Source organism: Stegodyphus dumicola, chromosome X1, assembly GCF_044657685.1.
Source record: "Stegodyphus dumicola isolate Sdum_Otavi_A_Nest chromosome X1, ASM4465768v1".
NCBI lineage: Eukaryota > Metazoa > Arthropoda > Arachnida > Araneae > Eresidae > Stegodyphus > Stegodyphus dumicola.
The window spans coordinates 62978513-63004172 of NC_140780.1; the positions used below are offsets into that span (position 1 = coordinate 62978513).

At 30.6% G+C, this 25660-nt stretch overlaps 1 protein-coding gene across 4 annotated transcripts in view; it reads right to left on the reverse strand.

Moving 5' to 3' along the window:
* Ask1 (apoptotic signal-regulating kinase 1) overlaps window positions 1-25660 on the reverse strand; it is a 259398-nt gene that overhangs the window by 188013 nt on the left and 45725 nt on the right. For all 4 annotated transcript variants that reach the window (XM_035377348.2, XM_085807445.1, XM_035377341.2 and 1 more), the window contains 5 exons: window positions 24091-24209; window positions 16549-16725; window positions 16346-16456; window positions 10266-10432; window positions 1823-1898 (listed from right to left, as the gene is read on the reverse strand). In XM_035377348.2, the coding sequence (XP_035233239.2) occupies window positions 1823-1898; window positions 10266-10432; window positions 16346-16456; window positions 16549-16725; window positions 24091-24168 (609 nt within the window). In that variant the 5' untranslated portion in view covers window positions 24169-24209. The remainder of the gene's footprint in view (window positions 1-1822; window positions 1899-10265; window positions 10433-16345; window positions 16457-16548; window positions 16726-24090; window positions 24210-25660) is intronic.

A 25660-nucleotide genomic window follows, 5' to 3' on the forward strand; every position in this document is an offset into this window, starting at 1 on the left:
TTTAGTATCATCTTGTAAAAAACACAACTTTAGCAGTGTTAAAAATGTCTTCTTTATAGTGTCCAAAGAAATATCCCAAACACTTTTCCCGCTTCACGAGACCTAATTTTGAAGCACTGCCTGTTTCTTCAACAATTTTTTCCAAAGTAATGCAATTCTGCTTCTTGAGCCCATCCATCTAATGATTTGGGCACAAAAAAGCAGTCTTTCCAAAGTGTTTGACAAATGCATTTACGTTTATCTCAAGCATTTGTCGAGATATTGGCAGATTAAAGCTTCTACGAATGGTGAACTATTTCAGCTATGCTTTTTCACTATTCTTATGCTCAGCCCTTCTGTGGTTTTCCCTCATACTCAAAACTTTTAAGCAGAAATTATCAAGGTTCAATTTTTCCACAATGGTACCAATGCCAGATTTGAAACAAATATGTTCCCAATACATGTTGATTTGGCTGTATCCATTTTGAGCAATGCTCATCTTATCTTTAGTGCAATCTACTTTATGTTTACAAATTGTCCTACACATGAATTTTTAAACAAACTTTTTAACACAAAATTTTCGTCAATGCAGAGTGAAGGGTGATGAAAAGTATGCGATGTGTTGCCACTTTTGAAAAGGTGAAAAACGAAGATAATTTCAGCACTATTCTGTCTTATACCTAATACAAATGCATTCATTTATCCCAAGAAATGTATGGCTGCAAAGCAAAAAATCAATTGTCTTTATAAAGAATATCCTAAATTTTTCTAAAAGCTTTAGAAAGCGAAAAGCTCCATTCAAAAGGCAAAACTTCTAGAGTTCATAACTCAAACAGAAAGATAAATAATATTAATTCCCTAAAAACAAATCACCTGTAGAGCGACAAGCTCACAAAAACTACTCACTATTTACTCTTGATATGATTAACAAAAAATCTGTTTCCATCAATTCATCACCCTGAACATATCTGTCTAACAGCTCAATCAAAGAACTTAAATTGAATCACAGAAAACATACAAGTCCGTCGTGTCAATGGTCATATACACCAAATAGTATTCAACGGTATGCTTATTTTAAGACTTTGTTTTCTAAGAATTAGTCGTTATGTCTGTCTCACAGTCTTTTATTTACAACACAAAAAGGTGGGGGGTAAAGGTAAAAGAACAGTAACATAAAATTGTTTTCCTCTATAAAAATGGAGGCCCACCAGTGACCGAGCGGTAAAGTCGCTGAACACTGGTAGTTTGGTCCGAGGTTCGAATCCTGCAAACGGGCTGGCTGCATGGGCGTTTTCATGGTTTTCCTCATGTGTAATGTGTATACGAGACAGTTTCTCTTAGAAAGTCCTCCACGAAGGCATCCCTCCCCTTAGGCAGATAGCCCTCGAGGCTTTGCCATAATCACACACACACACTCTATAAAAATGTTCTGAGCATGGATCGATTTAAGGGATAATAATTTTGTACGTAATTAAAACTTGCAAGAATTTTGGAAAAAACTATGAAAATATAAAAAAGTTTCAATTGAAGATATCCACAATATTCATTATATCCAATTTTCATATCTTTAGAGATTTGTTATAACAGCCAGTGTATATGAACTTGGATGGGAACTAAAATTTATTCGTTATATTCAGGGTTTTATTATAAGACAGATTTGCTATACCAGAGTTTGACTGTATATGAAATTAATATGTGGATAACTACCTAAACAGAAAGTGAGGCATTCCTTTTAAATACACCAGTAGGTTTTAACACATGCATGCTCTCAACTTGGAACAAATATGAGGATAAATAATATCGGAAATCATACTTAATTAGGAAAATCAAAAGTAATACTAACTTCAGAAAGCGCTTCACCTGTATAACTATCTCTGGCTTTTCGAAGATCTGAAAGGAATTTTTCCTTCATGTGGGCCCTATAAAAAATAAAAATTATATTAGATAGAAAATTATCTTTAGATACATTTAACCAAGCAATATAAAAGCTAACAAACAAATTTAAACAAAATTAAAGAACTTATTGGCAAACAATTCATATTTAAAGTAAACTTTTGTGTATAATTTTAACTCTTCTCAAGTGTGCATAAAATAATAGTCATAATAAACTTCAACGAATGAACTCAATGAACAGTTCTCCATCCACATATTTTTTATGAAATTCAAATTTTATGATTTCTTCAGGAAATTTTTCTTTAAGTTCTGATTTTTGAAACTGATTAATTATATTTGTTCTAACAAATATTACACAAAAATTCAATCTTTTTTTAATTCCATCTTCCTCAACATACAAAAATGTGTCACATTAAACTAAATTATCCATCTACTACAGTTAATTTATCCATTTCAAGCCACATTCAGTATTAAAACAAGTGTATTTATGTTATAACTTTATGCATGTACACAAACACATGCACACACACATACACACACAAAAAAATTCATCAGGTCAAAAGTGATGAATTCATTTCCAAGCAAGATTTGAGCTTTAAGAAAACACAAAACTAAAATATTTCCAAAGACAATTGTTTCTAAAAGATTCATATTTACATGAAAGCAAATTGTTAAGGAACACACATGCATGTTTTAAAATGCATTAAATTTCATACTCTTATACCACGAGATCTAACATTTCAATCATATTACTGCTGTGACTAGCATCTTTGCATTACGCAAGTTTTCGTCATCATAAAAAATTTAAATTCAGAAGCATAATAAGTAACCATACAAATGAGTAATAAAAAACTAAAATTATTGATACCTATTAATTTTCATGTACATAACTATGGTTCTGTGGCTTTCAAAAAATATTGTCCCTATGTAGCTGACAAAACATTACAAAAATATTACTGTTTCTTCAACCAAAATTGACATAACAGAGGGTGGTAAAAAAAAAAAAAATTTCTGCACTCGAAATTTTTATGATTTAACCGTCTCAGTGGTATAGACATAAAATCCTTACACATGAAATTCTTAATCTTTACACATGAAAACTTCTGCCAGCTTTTTTCATGCATCTGATTTTGGGTTGGATGTACACTGAAAGAAAAAGAATCAAGGTACAAAGTGAGAGAATCCTTTTTTAATCATAATCAAGGAAATAGCATTTGTTTATGTCATTTTGTAGAACTTTAAAATTTCAGGGCTACACTCATAGTGCTTGGAGCGGTAAAAGAATAGAGCTCTCATGGTTATGGTTAGAGTAGTTAGAGTAAAAATATTTCGACTTTCTGAATGGCAACACCTACTATTTCCCTGTGTAAATTGATCAGCACATTGAAAAACCATAAACGATACACATATGAAAAAAAATTGCCTGCACAAAACATTTGCAAAGAGTTCAACAACATTCCTATCAGATATGATGAAGATGATATGATGCAGCAGCTGGGGATATTATGGAGAGATGAGGTGCATTTTTCCTTAAATGGGAATGTAAACTCCAAGAACTGCATTCACTGGGCTAAAAAAAATCCTTACGATGTGGCACCATCACAGTTACATGAAGTTAAATTTTACTAAAAACTTTTCTTAATCATCTTTTAAAATTAAATTAATTAATCTCCGTTAATATGTTATCGCTGCCCGTAATTTTAATTACTTAAAATATTAAATACACCTTTGCTATTTTCTCAACGCATTTAATACTTAACAAACACCATTATTTATTCTTTAAATAAACTTTCTTTTAGCTAACACAGCACATTCAGTATTTATACATTTCTTTAGCCACAATGGCCTTCAATTTCTGTATCCGAAAACAGAACTAAAAACAGCTGATTTCGCCTCCTCGCATAACTTCTTTTCACTATGCAGCCAGTTCTTTAGGTCAATGATCTCTCCCCGACCACTATATCAAGGCTCTTAGCAATCTTCGCTGGCTAAACACTTACTTTAATTCCTTTCTTGAAGCTTGGACAATGCTCCCACTTCTTGTTCTTTCAACCTATTTGACTACTATTCATACTGTCGCATACCAGTAATCATTCTCAATCATCACCTCTTTCACTACTTAATTGCCTTAGCGGGGGTTCCTGCCCTCCTCTCAAGTAAAAGAGTTGTTGGAAGGCGCTTCTTGTCCCTCTCGGGGACTTCTTATCCAATTTTGATCTTTAAGCCCATAAAAGTTCTTTTTCGCCCCTTTAGCAATAGCCTTTTCTGAATTATTTCATTCGTCTTAACGATGATGTGGAGGTAACTGCTTAATTAAAGCAAAGGCACTCCATAAGCCTTCAGCTGGGGATGTTGTTTGATACATTAGACACTGAACTTGCCTTACCCAATAATATAAAGCATGACTGAGATGTTTTAGTCACAGAGTTACAGCGAGCCAGTTCCATCCCAGAATCTACAGGAGCTCAGATATGCCATCTGAAGTGAATGGCATATGATCCAATGCATTTTATCTGATGTTTTAATAAATAATTTTTAAAAAAAAGCTGTGAAGCCCGCATTTCTGCCAGAAGAAACACAATTAAATAACTATATCTCTGAAAACAAAAATGATGCAATTTTACCTTTAAAAAATTGTACATTGTTTGATATTATTCATTCCGTAAATATGGTACTAAGTCTTTACACAAGTTTGTGTACAATTTCTATATATTCTCTTGCCCTGTAACTAAAGATTTATAAATGCTATAATAACTATATCATTTATTATTTAGTTTTGAACATCAGTGTAATTATTAAAATAACTAAGAACTTAGGAGACTAAGTGTGTAGCTTGAAAAAGAGAGGAGTTGGCAGCAACTGTTTTGTTGATGTCATCCCCCACACCTCCTCTATCTTATGTGGCCAGTTTCGACTTAACCGAACACACCAGTTGGCTGTGTCACTGAGTGAACATGTGCAACTGCATTCTGCTGGAAAAAATGTCTAATGTAAAAACCGAGCAGTGAATCAACATCAAGTTTCATGTGAAACTTAAGAATCAGGAACCTTAAAAAAATGCTGTTTCTCTGAGCATTTTTGGGAAAAGCACATTGTGTTACTATCCATACTCCTTGAATTATTAAATTTACACTTTTTCTGCTACTTTTCAATCACCCATTACATCTATCAGATAATCATTTTCACAGCAGCCATAGCTTAAAAGCTCAGTCTATATTCCACTTTTTTCCAAGCTTCTATATGTAAAACATGTACTAGGCATGACTATTAATTACAAATCGGGCACAAAAATAAAGCCTAACTTGAAGTATTTTAGTGCTGCATATGTAAAATTATAAGTTCACAATACCTGGGATTTATTGAGGGCAGTGTTTAACATATATTACACTACACTTAAGCAAGAGTAATACTTGCCTGACAAAAGCAAAAAAGAGAAAAACATTCTTGGGGGGAGGGAGTCTTCATTTTGAAAGTGCATAACTTGGACTCTTATTCCATGCAGGAATCTACAATACTGAAGCATTTATATTCTGAGATTAGGATCACAGTTAATTTAATTATGGCAACATACACAAGGCCTATTTGCTTAAGAGGAGAGATGCACAACTTTTCGAAAGAAACTGGCTCATATTCACATTAGACATGGAAAGAACAAAAAAAAAAAAAACTCCCACACAACTAGCCTATTCACTAGGATCTGAAACCAAATTGAACTACCATTGTTTAGCACTCTTACCACTCAGCCAAAGCCTCTCCTTATCATATTAGAGACAAGTTTTTGAATACCTTTGACATACATTTTTGCAGACTACAGATAGCAACCACAGACAGAAAGCTATTCTGTCCATAGAAGGATCAAAAGGTAGCATTGAAAGCTGTAATTCATGGTTTCCATACTAGAAACACTCAGGCGTGTGAAATTCTCTGTTAAATAACAGATATTTATTTTGGTAACATGACAGAAAAATTAGTATCAGAAATTCAAGGATCAAAGGATCAACAATAATGATTAAAAAACAAACTACAAAGTGTGAAAACAAATACATTGTTACACAAATGTAGCACTTTGTGCACCACGAGAGACTTGTCAAAAACAATCCTGAAAATTAAATGCGGGGAACTGTGACCTTCAACCTTTTACGGTTTCCTTTTGTAAAACAAATAAATAGACAAAGGTTAGCTTGGCAGCAGGTGTTAGTCATGTGATTTTCTTGGAATTCGCAAAAAGGTTTTCAAGAACTGTAGCATTCTGTGCGCCACCTGTGTAACTAAGAGTTAACCATTTGTTACACACATTGAACATGTTGTATACCCTTAAGAAACATTGACCTAAACAAAATTACCATTTAAACGTTGAGCGTGCCATCCATGTAAAGGAGAAATCCATCTGTTAAAATCACAAATTAGAGCATGTGAGATTGCAAATCTCTTGCAAAAGTGTGTGCATTTAGGAAATCGGTTTCTTACAAATCTCTCATGGTATCTACCCAGTTCCATTGTCTTCTAAAGTCACCGTTTGGTATGGTACGAGAGTTAATTTCATAATTGGTCCATTTTTCTTTGAAAAGCAGTCGACAGCTGGACCTGTTACATGCAATGTGACTGCAGCTCGCTTACCATTAATGTTAAGATGTTTTATGATACCTGAACTGCAGCAATGTAGCACTTTAGACACTATGATTTTTATGCAGAATGGGCTCCCATCGCACACTGGTACATGTCACACAGTTTATTTAGGCAACATTTCACGAAAGAACGGATTATAGCCAGACTTATCCCCAATTCTTAATCATCCCATTCACCAGACCTCAACCCCTGTGACTTTTGGCTACAGGGTTACCTCAAAAGTACTGTTTGTGGTGATAATCTAAACAATTTAATGGAACTGAAAGATGTGATACACCGACATGTCCATTGCTGTTGAGAATGCAGTAATACAAATTAACTTGCTTTTGGAAAATGCTGGACACCACATTGAACATCCTTTGTAACACATGTTTCAGAAATGATTATTTAACAGTATTGCATGCAGTGCCATTTACCCCCTAGTGGTGAGTATTTAAAAAATTTTTTTTGCAGAAAACAAATTTCCATGACCTCCTTCACATGATTAATAAGTTTGATAACATTTGATCCAGTACTTTTCCTTTCATGAACATTTCAAAGTGGAACTTTAATTATAACCACCTCATCTCCCAGTATGGTAAGTAACTCAATCCCATGGATACTTATGCATCATAATATGCACTTTCAAATAAAAAAGCATTTTGGTATTAATTATAACCACCTCATCTCCCAGTATGGTAAGTAACTCAATCCCATGGATACTTATGCATCATAATATGCACTTTCAAATAAAAAAGCATTTTGGTATACATAAAACAAAATTAAATGCAAATATTAATTGTTTAAACATTAGCTGAATCTGTGCGTAAAGTGGATTTCTAAGGTAATTTGCAGAACATTACGACAATTGAGATCAAAACCATTGAATAACAAAAAATATGCTGAAAATCCCTATGGAGAGATAGAATAAAATTTGAACAATTTAAAAGTTATATTAATTCAATAAATTTCATTTATTGGTGAGGAAACACTTTTCTAGATAAAAGCTAAAAATTTAAATCCTGGAGATTCAGTGATCTATTAAGAGAATGAAAGATGTGATGAAAATTTGAAAGTCTCCTAATGAAACCAGGAGAGTTGCAGTTACGTTTTCAGTTTTCTCGTCCTTTTTGTAACATTTTAAATAAAGATACTTTTTTCTGAAAAACTGTCCAAGATCAAGATACGTACAGTGAAAAGGTTTGTGCATTTGGAAACTGAGACATAGAGCGCATGCGTCAAGTCTAAATGTATGACGTCACAGGGCGACCAGAGTCTAAGGAAAATGCCAAATCATTGCTTTAGAATGCTGAACTCCTGTGAGGTTCTGTGTTTATGTCAGTGAGAATCTTTTCTTCAAGGTTAGTAAATTTTCAATAGTTTTGTTTTATTTTAATGCTACGTAATATTCACTTCTGTTTTATACCATCAAATATTTTATCTTCAGTAGTAATTGTAAAATAATAAGCTTAAATTCAGAGCTTGTTTATAGAAGAATTTTGTATATCTTTTTGTGCCAAAACAGCTTAAATTACAGAAGATTACAATATATATATATATGAAATTACAAAGCATTTTTTAAAAACAAAATATAAACATGTCTAGTATTTTCGTGCATTAAGCTCCTGAAAAATTATCAGCAAAGACATAACGTAAGAAATTTACTTTTCACAAAGACCAAAAATTGAAATTAATAATTAATTTCAAATAATCCTATAAAAGCAAAAAAAATTTTTTTTAAGTTTATAAAAAAGTATTTAAAAATGTTAAAAAAGTTAAATATTAATGTAATGTAACTGAGTTTTTTATATCAAAAGGTAAAAATATTTACTGAGTATTTTTATATTATACTATGGAATAATGACAATGCAGAAAAACAGATTCTTAAATTATTTAGCCAATAAAGAAGTGAATTGTAGAGGTCATTTTTTATAACATAACAGAAGCGCATATTTTAATAAATTTCTCCTCTTAGAGAGCTATACATTTCAAGAATCCTTAGCCATATTTTAACTGAAATTAATAGATATAATTTCTTGAAATACGTTAAAATAATGAGCTGAATCTATTTATTAATTAATTCTTAATTTATGTCACATATGAATTAATAGCTATTTTATTATGATTTCAGATCCTGGAGAAAAAGGCTGTTCCGTCAGTATTTATATGGTCAAAAGATCCTCTTAACCAAAAACGTGATTAACGACAATGCATCTTCACAATATAAAATAAATAAATAATTTTAAAAAATTATTCTGAAAGGTTTCAGATTTTAAATTGTGTCCAAAGGGGTGTTTTTTTAACATTTTGTGTGCTACCTTTATTTATTAAATTTCATGTTCTTTGTACTTAAACCATAAATTTCAGTTCAATAGCAATGTTGTAAAATAATTTTAAAATGAGCCTATCTTTAAAATTTCCGATACACAGTTCTGTGCACTGGAGATAAAAAAGTTTTTTTTTTTTCCTCTCGTAGATTGTTGCCATTGCTTGCTTTCAAATTGTTGAGTTTGTTACTAAAAAATTCGTTAAGTTTTACAAAATATGAAATTGATATTAAAACAAATTTCAAATTTGGTCTTCCACACGCCCATATTCGCAGTAGGATTACGTCATTCAAAATTCGATGGCTCTATGTACCGTTGTTTTATCACAATGAGAGAAATATACATACATTTATGCAGATTTTTCATTATTTAATTTCTTCAAATATAATGCAGGATTCTAAAATTTGGTGGCAACAATTTGGAAAGCGAAACGGCCATTTATAGTGATTCATCGCAAAATGAAAACAATAGTCCTTCAGGGACATAGCCCCTTTGGACGAAAAATATTTTCAATTCTGAAATAGCGAATTGTCACATAAAAAAATCTGCAAATGCAAAAATCTCGTTTGTTCTTTTACAGCATTTGCAAGTTTCTTATGTGCCAGTTCCTTATTCAGTATGATATTTGAGTTAGCTTAGATTATGTTTAGAATTTAATAAATATAGCCACTAATTTATGCAATAAACAGCACATAATTCGGTTTTTGATTTTGAACTTAATCTGCCCTTGGTTTAAATCAGTCAAAGTTATTTTTATAAAATATCTTTATAAACTGTCTTAGATATTACACGCTTAGGTATAAAATATGTCAAAGAAATAAGGGTACGTACAATGCAAATTTTTTTTCATGTCAGTGTTCATTCATTTATTTATTTATTCGATTACCTTTAGTTTTAAATATATATTTCAAAAGTTGTATGTATGTCAATACAAAATGTTTATTACATATTTAGACATGTTAAATTATGGTTTAGTTAATATCTTTCTTCAACACTTTAATGTAAATACCTAGCAAATCAGAACAGTCAAAAAAGCGCAAATTCTTTTCAAGCGCCTACCGTAGTTTCTACCCTCGTAGTATGAGAGAAAGCGACAGAGGTCTCCCTGTGATGTCATGATGTCGATGACCATTCAACACGTTTTCTCTCTTATGCGCGAACCTTTTTACTGTATGGACCTTGGTCCAAGATGGAGTTTTGCACCTTGTGCTCTGAACTTCTCATACACAGTGAGGCGAAGGGGAGAAAAGAAAGTTCTAGGAAATAGAATAATCATCTAATCTTTTATTGTACAAAAATAGAAATTATATTATAATTTATTGTAGTTAAGCTAACAGCAGAAATTTCCTCACTCACTCAAGAAGGTACTTTAAATTTTAATTTCATCATTTACCTTAAAAAACACATGATAATACTTTTAGCAACTCAGCATATAGGAAAATTAGCAATAAAGTTATTTACTTAGTTTGAACTTCTACTTCTTGTAACATTTTTTTAAGGCGGCAACTCAGCACTATTTTACTTTCTGACCCATCATCTGCACCTCTTACACCAGAGGGATCAGTAAGGACACACTGACCACTATCATTTAGCTTGTATGATAGAAACATGTAGTTTGCACAAGAAAGCTGAAAGATATTTTAGACAAAGTTTTAATTTTTTTAAAAGGTAACAATCAGCAAACATATATTCCATTTCATTATTCAGTATATTATTCAGCACACATTATTAAATTCTTATTAGATATACATTTATTAAATATGCATTCATTCATAACGTATGTTTTTAATTGTTTAGATACCTCAAATATTACTAACTACAGAAAAATGTCGTACTTGGTGCTGACTTATTTAATGTAACTAAGTTTCTAAAATAATGCACAAAACCCAAACATTTGTTTAATACGGCTTTTCTTTATTTATTATTTTTATCAAAACTCAGGGAACATGGAGAAAATCTGTAATTTGTTCAATGTAACATATTAAAAAAAGGAAAGAAAGAAAGGGAAGGGGGGAGGGGAAGTATAAAAATGAATTTCTTTAGCTGTTTAAATTTAGATGTTTGCAGAAATACGGTTGATTAATAAAGTTAAACAAGAACAAAAGATAAAATATACATAACAATTACATAACATATACATAATTACAGAAATGAAATATATTTTAATATTTATAAGAAAAACCTGCAGGAAGTGAAACTCCAGAGGTGAATAAATAAGGAAAGGTTGAGCTTGAAATCATTAATTTTTTTATATATATAAATGATCGCTCAAAAATATTCTAAAAAATCCATTACAGCTGTTACCTGCTTTTCCTAATTTGATGGTTTAAGATATGCTAGTGGTCCAAAAATGACTTTAGCACATAATGCCTGTTAACTTTAAGGTGGGCATAATGGAATTGCCTTGACTTAAAAAAAGATAAGGTCCCAATATACTTTATTCATCCACCTCATCCACCTAATAGCATATACCTCCACCATGATGAAGTAGCTAGGTGGGGCTTAAAAGCCACTCTGCAGCATAGTCTCAGCTGAATCAGTATAAATTATGACAATCTGATTGTGTATCTCATTTTAGTACTGAATGAACTAAAGGTGAATCACTTTAGAGAACTGATATAATTCAAATCAGGAAAATAACAAACACACAATTAATAAAAAAGAAAAATCCACAGTTTCTTTATCAGAGTTGCAGAAATCAGAATTACGTTCAGAACTACTGTTTAAATCATCAAGTGCACTGAACAAATCTACACTGAACTGAACAGTAGATTAAGTTACGTTTGTAATGGATAAGGTATGTGAAATCATTTTATCTTCCATCTGAAAAAATACGAATGATTTTGACAAAAAGCCAATAAAAGGCATAGTCATGTAAAAGCAATCAAAATCTAATATATAAAGGGACAAGTCATCCATGCAGAAATCTTGCCAGTATTTGAAATAGTGGCATAGAATACTAATTTTGAAAACTTCAGATGAAAATGAAGTCCAATTAGATTTCGGAGAAAGGGTTTTTAACGCAGCTAAAAAGATAGTAGTAATTTTAAAGTAGATAACTTTTGAGTGGAAGAAAATGTGGGGGGACAGCGAAATGGCAGCATATAATTCCGTTCAATAACATTGTTGTCATAACCATTTTTATTCACAATAGTAATTTGAACTCTATTATATGCATTGAAAGCAAAAGCAATCATGTAAAGTAGTCATTTTTTCTCATTAGCTAATTCTTATCTTTCATGAAGTGCAACCAAAATACGCTTCATACCTGTTTGGACAATGATAATGAACAAGAACACCTGAGACACCCCAAAATATTTTCCCCGAGTTGCCCGAATACCTGCCAGCAACTAGATTATTATATATTTTTCACATTAATCAAAATTCAAGCATGCAGGATTTTTTGAATTTTCAACATTGCATACTCAGAATGACTATTTTAATAGAAACTTCAGCCTATGTTACCACATTTATAAAATTTGTAATATTTGTATGTAAGTAAAATGGAATGGTTTCAGTGTAGCAGTAATATTCAGTATACTGCCATTACAATAAACTGCTTGAAATAAATGGCACATTTAAATTTTAATGTGTTCAATCTGCCCTTAAAAGAAAACCAACTCCATTAAATTAAAAAAATTTAAATACTTTTATAAGATGTTGTAGTTGTGTTTATTAGATGTTGTTAAAAAAAATATTTATTTATCTACTTATTCTTAAATTTTAGCAGCATAAGAAAACATTCTGAACAGTGACTGTTAGAAGTATAGATGCAAATTATCATAGAAGTTCATTTACATTCTAATATTCACTTGTTAACTTCATCACACAAGTAACTGTTGAGTTTAGGTACATTACTTACATTATCCGCACCATACAAATAACAACAAATCAAATTATTCATTTCATTTAAAATCTTCTCCAACTTTAGCACATTTGACTTCAAATTAGGAGGTTGTTTATTCAAATTATATCCAGGTCATGTAGTATTTTGCATTGAAGAAAAGTATGAGAAGCTTCATATTCACAAAGATGTGAATTGAGAAAGTTAATTATTTATCAAGAGATCTAAATAAGTTGCATTAAGAGAGAATTTTTTTAAAAATAAATATGATAGATAATCTTGAATTATTTTAGATCCTGATTTTAGTTTGGTAGTCAGCTAAATGGTGACTTTAAAATGCTTAAACCAAAACTTCTAATTTAAAAACATAAATCAAACTATAAAAAATGCAATCTTAAAAACTTAAATTTCAAAATTAACAAATTTCTTTTCTCAGTTTACAGATAAAGACACAACATGAATAAAACTGCAGTCACAAACACAAATAAAATTAGGCATTCAATTAAAATATGATGAACTAAATTCTCTCTTTTAGGCATCATTAAATATACATACAAAAACAAATAAATACATAAAATATTTCCTAACAGAAGTTTTTTTTTTTCCTTTATCAACATAAAAAGAAGATAAAGGTATACAACAATGGAACTTCAAAAAAAGTTAACATGCTCCAAGCAGTAACTTAGCTTTTATGCTTTTTAGCAACAATAAAAAAGTCATAATTAAACAACCTCTCATGCTGCTTTGTTCAAATTTCCACACTGACATTTACAATTAACTTCAATGAAATATTTCCCCCTGAAATATAATTTACGGTACATGGATTAAATTTTCTCATTCTAATAAAATTTGTAACTTCAATTTAATAGAATGCAATGTAAGAAATTTTGTTATTTATCATTACAATTTAGTCCCTAAATCCTATACAGCTCTGACTGCCTCAGCTTTGTTAAATTAAGGCACTGTATTCACTAAGCCAGAAAGATAATATGCCTTTTTCTTCAAAGAATTCTTTTATAAATGTTTTTGTGACTCCTGTATTCATTGAAAAATAGAAACTCATCAGATTTGGTCTAAATACCACCACAGTTGTAAATTGGACATTAAGAAAACAAGATATCTGCCAACATTTTGATGTTGAGGTGATTGCAGAAACCTGCTGCAAAGTAAAGAATGGCTATACTCGGCTAATCCAAAAGCAATGTTTAATGACTCTCTCAATGCTAATTTTGAGACAGCTGAATCAAGTAGTCCTGCCCTGGCAAAGTGAAATATTTAGAAGTATTTAGTATTAGAATAAGATCTGCTGTTGTAAAAATTTCAAACTCATTTTTCTTTGAAAACCATTGGTAAACATCTTTATCATTGCGTGTTCTATGAATTTTGCAAAGCTATTAATTAGGAATATGTAATTTTCACATTCAAAAACGGAAATTTTATGAGAATTAAATGTCAAAAATCGAAATTTTGCTTTTATTCCTAAAGGAATAAAAATAAAACATAATAATAAATCAAACGAATAAAGAAATACAGTTCACTGTTTCTGTTATCAATCTAATGCAAATAAAATTTAAAAACTCATGTTTTATCAACAACCACAACTAATGAATTATCTTTTAGTTGTTTTTTTAATTGCTTCTTTTCTAAAATATGTGTAAAGTTTATAAATTTATATTCCAAAGTATCTCTAGAAATAAGATTATCTGAACCAGATACATATTTTATTTAAGAATCACGCACAGATGGGTGATCTAATTTATGATGCAGGAGACTGGCTTTCAGACACACTTTTACTGTATCATCCATGAATTCTTCTCTCCCTATTTTGAAACAGTTTTTTACTTCAAAACTAGTGACTACTGTAATCTGCCACTTAATTTTCTATGAGCCTGCGCTGTACATATTTTTCCTCTTTAAATTACTAGAAGTATGTTTTATCATAGTATCCTTTTTTTTTTTTTTTTTTTTTTTGTGCTTTTTACATTATAATATTTACACATAACAATAAAAGCACAAACCCCCTTATAAAAACTCCTTTATTCTGTCAATTATTTTCTTTTTATGGCAGCCCACACTGATTAAAAAAAATTACGATAACTATGCTTAACTACATATTTAGAAAGTGAAACAAAAGAAACACCCAGGTTGGTTTTTTAAATTCCAGCTGGGATATTTTGATCTGGTAGATGCACTTTATTCAAGGATACCTGGATAATACTCTGCTGCTTTCATACATTTTTCTGCAATAATAAGTCCCTATCAGATCAAGGGCAACCAAAGGCAGTCATCATAGTCTACCATGCAAGAGCACTTTCAATGAATTTGGGATAGTCTATATGCATGGGTTTTTAGGTACCACAAGAATTCTCAACTACCAAGGTCCAGTATTTCCTTTATCTGCAACTTCATACTTAGTAGCCAAAAATAAAGCTGTTGTTTGTTAAATTGTCACAGGATGGCAAATGGTTTTCTACATTGAAAATCAAGTGCAAAAAAATAATGGCTGTCAATAGTTTAGATTCTACTAAGTATGAAGTTGCAGCACTAAACCAAAACATATCCCCCCAAACACTTTGTTGTGTATGTGGTGGAATACTATAAGATACAGTTGCATTAGGCAGACTGTCATCACAAACCTCTGCTAATGACCACTCAATTGTATTCAACCAAACTTCTAATGTTAAATATCTACCATTAATCAATTTAGGCTTGGAAATTTTGCCCCGTATGCCTCATTCACAAGACTATTTTGACAAATTATAATTGGTTTTGATTTCTACAGCACTTTCTGTAACAAGCACAGCTTGAAAATACTGATCAGATTAAACAAAAAAAAAAAAAAAAAAAAAAAAAAAAAAAAAAAAAAAGATATACACTATATTACCTAAAACATCTTTCTTTTACAAAAAAGAAACCAAACATTTGGTTAAATGGAAAACTGTTAAAACAATGGATAACTTTATAAAAATTTAAAACAATAAAAAATGCATTACAAAATTTTTTACCACTTCCTTGTTATTCCAGTTCTCATTACCCTTGTAGAACCAAAAGTACTTTAGTTTATGGACTACACCAAAGTATATAACCCTACTCATAGCTCATTGCAAACCAACAATAAATAGCTGGCAGTCTTAATCAGTTATTATGGCTCAAAATAAGGGGACTGCTTTGCCACAATTAATTAACAAAAAGGCTCTTGATGCTATCTAAATAACAAAGGTGTAATAATATGCAAGTAACAATTATTTCTTTCAGTTTCATTTTATCATATTAACTTTAATAAGTTTAATAAGCAAGAAAAATCACTCTTACTGAAATGAGAAGACAAAAGAGACACTTTTGTCCTTTAATGTACTGTATGTGTTATCTGTGAACACAATGAAGCAAAATAAAAACCATGAACATGTATGCTTTTATGCAGTGTTTAATTCACTACGTTGTGAAATGAAACTTTAAAGAGAATCTTAACCATAGAAATAAGCAAAACTTTCCATCTCCATAATTTTTTATCCGAAATATCTCCAGCCTTTAACTTCTATTCTAGTTCCCGGTTATCCATAGTCATCATAAGATTGGATAATTAAGACTCAGCTGTCTGTACCTCCCAAAACTATTTTCTCCCCCTTGATGCTTCATAAAATACTATATTCTAATATAATATAAAATAAATCATTTCTTGCCCATATAATATGCATACCTTTAATGGAACAGCTGAATTTGGATTACAGTCATTATATAGAAGAATATTCTGTTTCATTCCAAAGCTCTCTCTTACCCCTAAGCGATAGAACAATGGACTTTGCTGATCCTAAATGATGAAAATTAAATTCACATAACTTGCATTAAAAGTAATACATGACAAAATTAAAATTTTAAATAAAACAAAATGCTTTCACTTACTAAAACAGACAAATCAACTATTGCTACATCTGCATTGTAGAAAAGATCCAAGACATTCATTTCACCAAAATCTAGTTTTTCAAACTGTATGTGATAAAATGTGCCACCAACAGCTTGACAAGCCTTCTGAATTTCTTCATATGCTTTTTCACGCTGAATGAGGTATTCAGGTACAATCTTAACAGTAAAAGGAAAATAAAGCCATACACTTGAAATAATCCTTTAAAAACATCTTTGTTTATAACTCTAGATAAACTGATAAATTTTACTGAATAACTTCAGTAAAATTTATCAGTTCACTTCGGATTATTAGATGTTCTTTGCCTGGCACTCAAATAATACATGACACCTATAACTTCAATCAGAAGCTAGATGGTTAGAGAAGCTGCGTCAGATATCGCTCAGTTTAATTACTTTGTAAGCTTTTTAATTTCACTTCAATGATAATACAAAGATTTAATGGCAGTGCTCTTTCCAACACTGTTATTAAATCCTATAGTTCTAATCAGTGCTAAGCTACAAAAATTTTCACAAAAGGCTTAATTTAAAAACAAAAGTACCATAGAAAGCACATAAATAATGCGTATGCAAAAAAGTTTCAAATTAAATTCACTTAAAGGTTTTCTGTTTAAGAATATTGTCGTTAAATATGAAATATGTTGAACAGTCAAAGCAGGTTTTTAGAATGGAAATACTCATTGCCTCAAAACTCGCTCATTTTGAACACATATTCAGCGACAGTCTCCATACTGACTTTAACTTCATTATTAAAAATTTCATTATACAGTCTTCCTGTTAAAGCAAATTCAACAGAATTGTAGAGTTATTAGGTTTTTTGGAAGCAGAAGACATGAAAAATAAGCAATTCCCTCACTGGGACTCGAACCTCAGACCTCTTGAATACACGTTGAGTGTGCTGACCATTATACCACGAAGGCATGTTAAGAAGGTGGGAGAAATACCTTATATACTCCCTCTTTTAAAGGGCAACTGAGAATTAGAGGACTCAATTGCCAAATCCTGGTGATGAAGCATCATCCACCACCACCTTTTTTTTTAAGTTCAGGAGACAGGTGACACGAAAAAAAAAACAATTCCCTTGCTGGGACTCAAATCTCGGACTTCTCGAATACGCGCTGAGGGTGCTGATTAAGGCCCATTTCTATTATTGCATTGTGAATGCAGTGCATATGAGTTTCTCCAATCAGCGAACAAATTCTCTTTGATTGGTATTCGTAATCCGGTCGGTGTGCAGTGACATACAGATGAAGTTCAATGATGTTCAACTTCTATTCGTATGTCTGCAGAAGAGTTGGGGTCATGTGGTTAAAAAGGAGCAATCAGGTTTGTCGCCAAAAAATAATGGTGACAGAAGTAGCGATGAACGCTGGATCAAGGGGAAAATGTTTTACTAAAAAATACTTAATTCTGAATTAATATTATAGCAGGAAATCTGCATACTGAAAAAGAAAGCAATCAACCGAATTTAGTTAAAAAAAAGAAAAAATAAGATAACTGCAACTACAGTACTAGTTTGCATAGAGCAGCAATTACTGTCAAGAAAAATCAGGTACAAAAAATATAATTCCAAGTACATGAAAAAGCAAAATTTGTCCAGACAATTATTTCCTAGTTCTGAATACACATTTACTTTTAACGAAAACGAACACCTGACTATATCAAACTGCTATAGCAAATCAGATAAGGCATTAATTTTTTTTCTGTTGAAACAGGTAAAAAACTAATAAATTATTTATAAATTAAATTTGATAGCCTTTCAAATATTCTACTACATTAAAATTTTGTTAAATTTGTATTTCTCTATTGATAAATATACCGTTTTGGCTAACATATATTTGTAAGCACATCTTTCATATGGAATATATTTTTAGCAGTCCATCTAACTTCAACCGAAACACCACTTTAAAATTATGTTTTTGTAAGAAATGCCTCAAAAGCCAAAGAACAAACTCTGATGAATTTTTAGATGAAAGCACAATGAAATAGGACCGAAAAATTTAGTTTTAAGAATTTATCTACTTGATGATGTATATAAGCCAAAATTGCTAATTACATCTACGTGGTGATAGCATAGTGGTAAGCTGAAGGTAGCGGTATTTGACTTTTGGGGTCGTCAGTTTGAATCCCATACTCTTTTTCCCACTGTTGCAAATTTCTTAGCTCTGTGTTTCAATTTGATCTATATTTGTGTTTTATAATTTATTTGTATTATTATGTGCATTAAACATAATGTTTTACTTATGTTCTTATTTATTTATTTAAATTTTCCCTGTAAGAATTTATTTTGAAAGTTATAATATAATACGAATTTAAAGCATACTCCCAGTATATAATATATATATATATATATATTTGTTTCACTTTTTATGTGAATGTATATAACATGTGCTGAGACTGTGGGATGCTTTCAGCTCTTACATTTCACTAGCAAATTAACATGAGACAGTACTTCCCTTTTAATAAAACAATATTTAAAATATTACTATAATAATTGCTTTTAAAATTCAGTCCACTAGAGCTCAAGCGCAGGAATTATTTAATTAAATATTTCTATTTTCTTAACTTATGTTATATATATCTTTATATAAAGAGAAAAAAATTTATGACTTTGTGAACTTTATGACTTCTATAAAAAAAGGATATGAATTTAAAATTTTTAATTTTGCATAAAATATTATGTATAAATTTATAATTATGCATAAAATATAACTGCGCTTAGTGTGTTTTAAAACAATAGAGATTTCTAAATTATCCAGCTATGACACTGAATAAACTGATGCAAAAATTTTATATATTATTTGTTTTCTCGCAAAATGTGGGCATATTTTAAAAATATACAATCTCACATGGCAGTCAGCCAGATACAAGCACAGCAAATTTTGTGTAAATATTGTGAACCTTTCTTTTTAGTTACTCTGTATTTTTAAAGTACCAGCTATTTTTAAATGTGTTTAACTTTTTTATTTGTTTTGCACTAACAGTACATTTTAATTCTAATTATATATTATTTCATTAATATTTAAGGTTTCTAGAAATGGAGAGAAATTTTTAAAAATTAATTCAGCTTCTATGCAATTAGCGATGTTCATAACTTGCATTATAACCTTACTCACCCAAAAATTGGTAGTGTGCTTTACTTTCACAGTTCATAAGCGGAAATAAAAATTTCCAATAAAATTGAATTTAAGTACCTTAAGAGTCCGAATCCCATAAATTAAATACGGAGACATCTGGTGTCAATAAATGCAGTTGAACACCAAAATTCCGCAAGCGCAAATCCAAGGCAGTAGTGTAAACAGTCGTCCATCTGTGTAATGCGTTTCTCCCAGTGATGCTACAAGTTCGCAACACACTAACGCAAACAGGGCTTTGCATCACAAAGGCATGCTAAGAAGATGAGAGAAATTCCTTATTGAATTAATTTTTTTTTTTTACTTTTATCCCTTTATCTTCTTCAGGCCATGAATATGTTACATTTTTTATGTCCAAACATGAAAAATAGGTTTTAATTCTTCATTGCTGAGCTTACCATTTTCATTTCTTATTTTATCATTACATTTTCTAAGACATCATGAGGCAGTTCAGAAATTTTTCTCATGCTAATCTGTGAATTTTTTCTTGTTTTTCATCATTAATTCTTCAAATTCATTTAATTTTAGTATATAATTAATTTATGTGTGTTAAGATAACAAAAGGAACTAAAAACTTGCAAAATTCAAGTTAAACTTAACAAAAGGTTCATATAAGCCTCTTACAGCTCATCAATGGTTCTAACTGCATTGTGTACTAGAAGCTACATCCTTTTCAACTACCCGATTAATATTACAGTAATACTAAGTTACATGACCAGGGATTTATAAATTGATTTTCCTAAATTATTACATCTTTTTATGGGAAAGCTCTAATTTTAAAAATACTAGGATTTCACTTCAATGATAATACAAAGATTTAATGGCAGTGCTCTTTCCAACACTGCTATTAAATCCTATAGTTCTAATCAGTGCTAAGCTACAAAAATTTTCACAAAAGGCTTAATTTAAAAACAAAAGTATCATAGAAAGCACATAAATAATGCGTATGCAAAAAAGTTTCAAATTAAATTCACTTAAAGGTTTTCTGTTTAAGAATATTGTCGTTAAATATGAAATATGTTGAACAGTCAAAGCAAGTTTTTAGAATGGAAATACTCATTGCCTCAAAACTCGCTCATTTTGAACACTTATTCAGCGACAGTCTCCATACTGACTTTAACTTCATTATTAAAAATTTCATTATACAGTCTTCCTGTTAAAGCAAATTCAACAGAATTGTAGAGTTATTAGGTTTTTTGGAAGCAGAAGACATGAAAAACAAGCAATTCCCTCACTGGGACTCGAACCTCAGACCTCTTGAATACACGTTGAGTGTGCTGACCATTATACCACAAAGGCATGTTAAGAAGGTGGGAGAAATACCTTATATACTCCCCCTTTTAAAGGGCAACTGAGAATTAGAGGACTCAATTGCCAAATCCTGGTGATGAAGCATCATCCACCACCAAGTGATTATGTAGTATCTATTTGAGATTGCCAAAGCTTAAATACTTGTTAAATGAAACAGATAATACAGTATCTTTAGCAGATTTTGAAGAAAATGAAGAATTACAATCATCAACAGAATCAAGGATTTCACTGTCTGTGAAATAATAACTGGTCTACAGCCACTGTAATAGTTTTTGAAAGCAATAAGCAGTTGCCCATAATTGATCTTTGCACAAAGAAATCTGTTATCGTAAATTTTTATTTTGGTCTAAAAAACTGCCAGCTATCAACTGATGCAGAACATGATGTTTATCCAGCCATTCAGAAATATCAGAGCTTCTAAATAGCACAAATTAATCCTCCCGATTCTTCGTACAAATTAATTTAATGTCTCATGAGTTTACCTACACAAGAACTCAATATTTCATCTTATTTGTACATTGACACACTGACATAATATTCTCAGACTCAAAAAATTATCAAGATAGAACTGTGAAATTGAATCTTTATTGAAGTCATTACTGGTGTAATGTCTTCTATATTTATTTTCCCATTTTATGCTGCTTATTTAAACTGAATTTTATTTCTACACATATGAAGTGTTACATAACTTTTAAGTTTCCTTTCACATAATAGATGGTTACAAAATCTTAACTGAAATTAATGAAGTGGAACATGAACCTTGCAACAATACAGCAACTACAAGTCCAGTAAAAATCTGGCCTATTTTTAAATTTATTCTTGTTCATTTTGAATGTTAATTAATTTTCAAAGTACAGACTGCAAAACAGTTTTGCTGTAATTCTCTGCCAAGTCCTTTATCTACATACAGTCATTAATCTAGTCTTTTATAAAAATGGAAACTTACTGTCAAAGTTAACACATAAAAATACACTCCAGCAAACATTTCACCTCTTGAAATGTTTACATAAAATAAGTAGCAAAATTAGATATTATATTTCAAAGTTTGTTTGCGTCTACTCTTTCCATTTTAATAAATACATTGAACTGCATAACAAAAGCATTCAACAGTGTTTGAACAAAAAACACTGAACATGAAATGTATCAAAAATTTGAAAACAACTCAATTTAGTTAACTGTTCAATGTATGTTTTATTCAGTGATCAGTAAAGTTCTGTTCTTTTTTTTTTTTTTTTTTTTTTTTTAATGATAAATACAAATGAAGGAGTATAAAAAAGATGAGAAAATTTCCTTGAATCGCATATGCACCATTTTGTTCCATGAGTTTTTGCCATCTCTCTTTCAACTCGAAAGCTGCATTTAAAAAAAAAAAAAAATATTAGGTTTACTTGTAAAGAAGTTATTAGGCGCTGTTCGACAGCCTTTAAAGAAGTGAATACCACACCATCCAAAGAATGCTTAAGTGACCTAAAGAGATGAAAATCTGAAGGGGCAAGGTATAATGAATATGAGGGGTGACACAAAACAGCCGAGTTGTACTCAATTAATCTTTGACATTCATCAAAATTTGGGGTCAATCATTATCATGTTTGAAATTATCTCCTTGACAAATGGTCAGCTCTGGGCATTTTGCTTGTACTCCTGCTTTTAAAACTGCTATTTGGGAACAGTATTTTTCCAGATTTATTATCTGATTTAGTAGCAATAATTCTTTTGCAGTCCCACCACACATAAAGCATTATGTTTTTCAGATGCAGCTCCCATCTTGATATCACTACAGGAAATTCTTTTGGCTTACCCCATGATTATTTTCTAGTAACATTCTTGTATAATATTCACTTTCTATCTTCAGTTATGAACTGTTTTTAAAAGTTCTTTATTTTTTTATTAACAATGAATCACATGCTGAAACTCAAGCAAGCATATTCTACACTAATATGGGGTTCCCATATATCATAGCAGATTACATACCAATATTCTTAAAATGATTATGCACTGTACTTCTTGGAATATTTAGTCTGTCTGACAGTTCTTAAACTGTATAACATGGATTTTCACTGGTACCTTTTAACAGGCCCTTGTTAGCAAATGAAGGTCACCCGTGAAATTTCCATGCATAAACTTCTCAAACCAACTTTGAACTGTGTAACCAGAAACAGCACTGTGTTCCTATACAGCATAAATTTTACGTGCAGTCTGACTGGTAATTTTTTTTTTTTTTTTTTGAAACAAAAAGAGCAAATGAATATTTATCCTTGAAACAAAGAGCAAATGAATTAATATGACAAAAATGAACTTTTGGATTCATTATTCTTAGCACTGCACTAAAACAAAATTTATGCCACAACATATACTAGAATCGGGCAACATGAGCACTAAAGATCATGCTTAAACATCTTCCTTCGATCAAGGTCATTCCGTATCATCAACAAGAAAACAATTAGAAGGAAATGTGCTTCGATTTGAGCTTTGCAGACAGTTTAGTTTATTATGGCAAAGCATACTAGGGCTATCTACCTAAGGGAAGGGATGCCTTTGTGGAGGACTTTCCAAGGGAAACTGGCTCATATATACATTACACATAGGGAATACCATGAAAATGCCCATACAGGCAGCCCGTTCATTTGGATTCAAATCCAGTTTGGAACCACTAGTGTTTGGCAATTTTATCGCTCAGCCACTGGTAGGCAAATTTTGCAGATGACCTAATACATTTTATGCAAGGTTTCAAAAAGATATGATTTTTAAACAGTGTGGAGATATAGAGAACCCAACAACAGTGTGGACGTAATGTATTCCAGACTAAGAATAAAACACCTCTTTTATCCTCAAGTATATGTTAAAAAAAAAAAAAAATACTTGACACAAGCTGAGAAACCAAGTTAAAATTGAGATTTTAAATAATAATTTTTAAATGAATTAATAAATAGAAAGATTTATTTTAGATGTGCCTTCATGCTCAAGTAATATTAAAATAATTTGAATAAGAGATGAAAAAAGTACAGTAATATGTTTCATTTTTGAATGATATAAAAAAATTGCAATAACATGATAATGAAAGTAATTATTCAAAACTAACCAAGTCAATTACACAAGCAATGTCCATCGGTCTCTGATGAGGGCTGATGACAGTCATGGAAGCATCAGAGTCAGTCATACCTGCAGCACCACAACTAGAATCTTACTATTCAAAGAATCCTACGATTGGAAGCAAAAGTCACATATGTATACTTTGAGGAGTTGAAAACAATAAATTTTATGCTTTAATGTTAAAAAAAAACTATGTACATTACTGATCAAAATTATTCTATTTGAAGAGAATAATTGTATTAAAATTATTCAAGCACAACACACAAAATTAATTATTTTCATATAGCCACGTGGCAATTGTGACAGACAATAAAAGGCAATTCCTTAGAGAACAAAAGTACTTTTTCAGGTAAAATCAAGCTCATGATACCAGCTTTATTTGTATACAGATTATATCCATTAATTTGCTTCACACAAGAATTCATTCTTACACTAAACTTGTTTCCTTGAATCATTTACCATTAAATATCTACCATAAATCCTTTTCCTAGTTTTCCGTGTTATGAAAATCAAAGAATTATTTAAAAAAGTTACATTGTATGCATGTAAAAAAATTCACAACACCAATATAATATTGATTTAGTACCATGCCTAATTTTCATGCAAAAATACTTCAAAATAATATTGAGATTAATTCAATTGTATGGGATGCTTGATGCTTGAAAGATTAATGTAAAAATTTTGTCATATGTATGATAAACATAAATATGTTGCTTATCACAAACTTTTACTTATTTATTTAGAATCTCTAAACAATTACTTAATTTTCATACCTCAAAAGTTGGCAAAATTAAGTGCTATAATGATCACAGTAAATTTTCAATTCAGCACCCGATTTCATATCAAATCAAAACTATTTCTATTTGAATTTTTTAAAGTGAATCATGCATCTAGTTAATTTTTTTCATCAGTCAGTTAATTTTTTGCATTATTGAAAAATATAATGACAATTATTGATTTAAGATGAACAAAATTAATTTTTTTCTAATTCCATACCAATGACATAGTGGGAAAAAAAAGAGCAAATGAGAGGAAAATTTTCTGAAAAACCACAGACAGAAAACAGATGTTCATAATGCATGGTTGCCCAAAAATTAATACAAATTTCTTGAACTGAGTACTTTACCATCTGAACTGCTAAAAGGAGGCTGTTTTTCCCCTCCTTTATTTTTTTTCCCTTTAGTCAGGTAAGTTGGCTTGATACTTTTTTTTTTTACTTTAACCTTTCTTTTTCATATGAGAAATATATAAAAAAATTATACATACAATAACTTGCATCAGCTGATAACATTACAATAGATATAATTAAAGAAAAAAATTTAAAGTATAAATGACAGATACTAAACTTATGATTCTGAAATATATGTACACAGTCCTTTGTATGGAAATTAAGGGCTTGCAAGAATTTTTAAGGACAATGAATGAAGAAAAATTATGGACCTTTCAGCAAACACAATTGAAAAAATTATCTCTGCAACCACTGTCACTCTAGCAATACTGTTCGAAGAATAAAACAAAAGTACATAGAATACATTATTATTAAACACAATCTAATATTT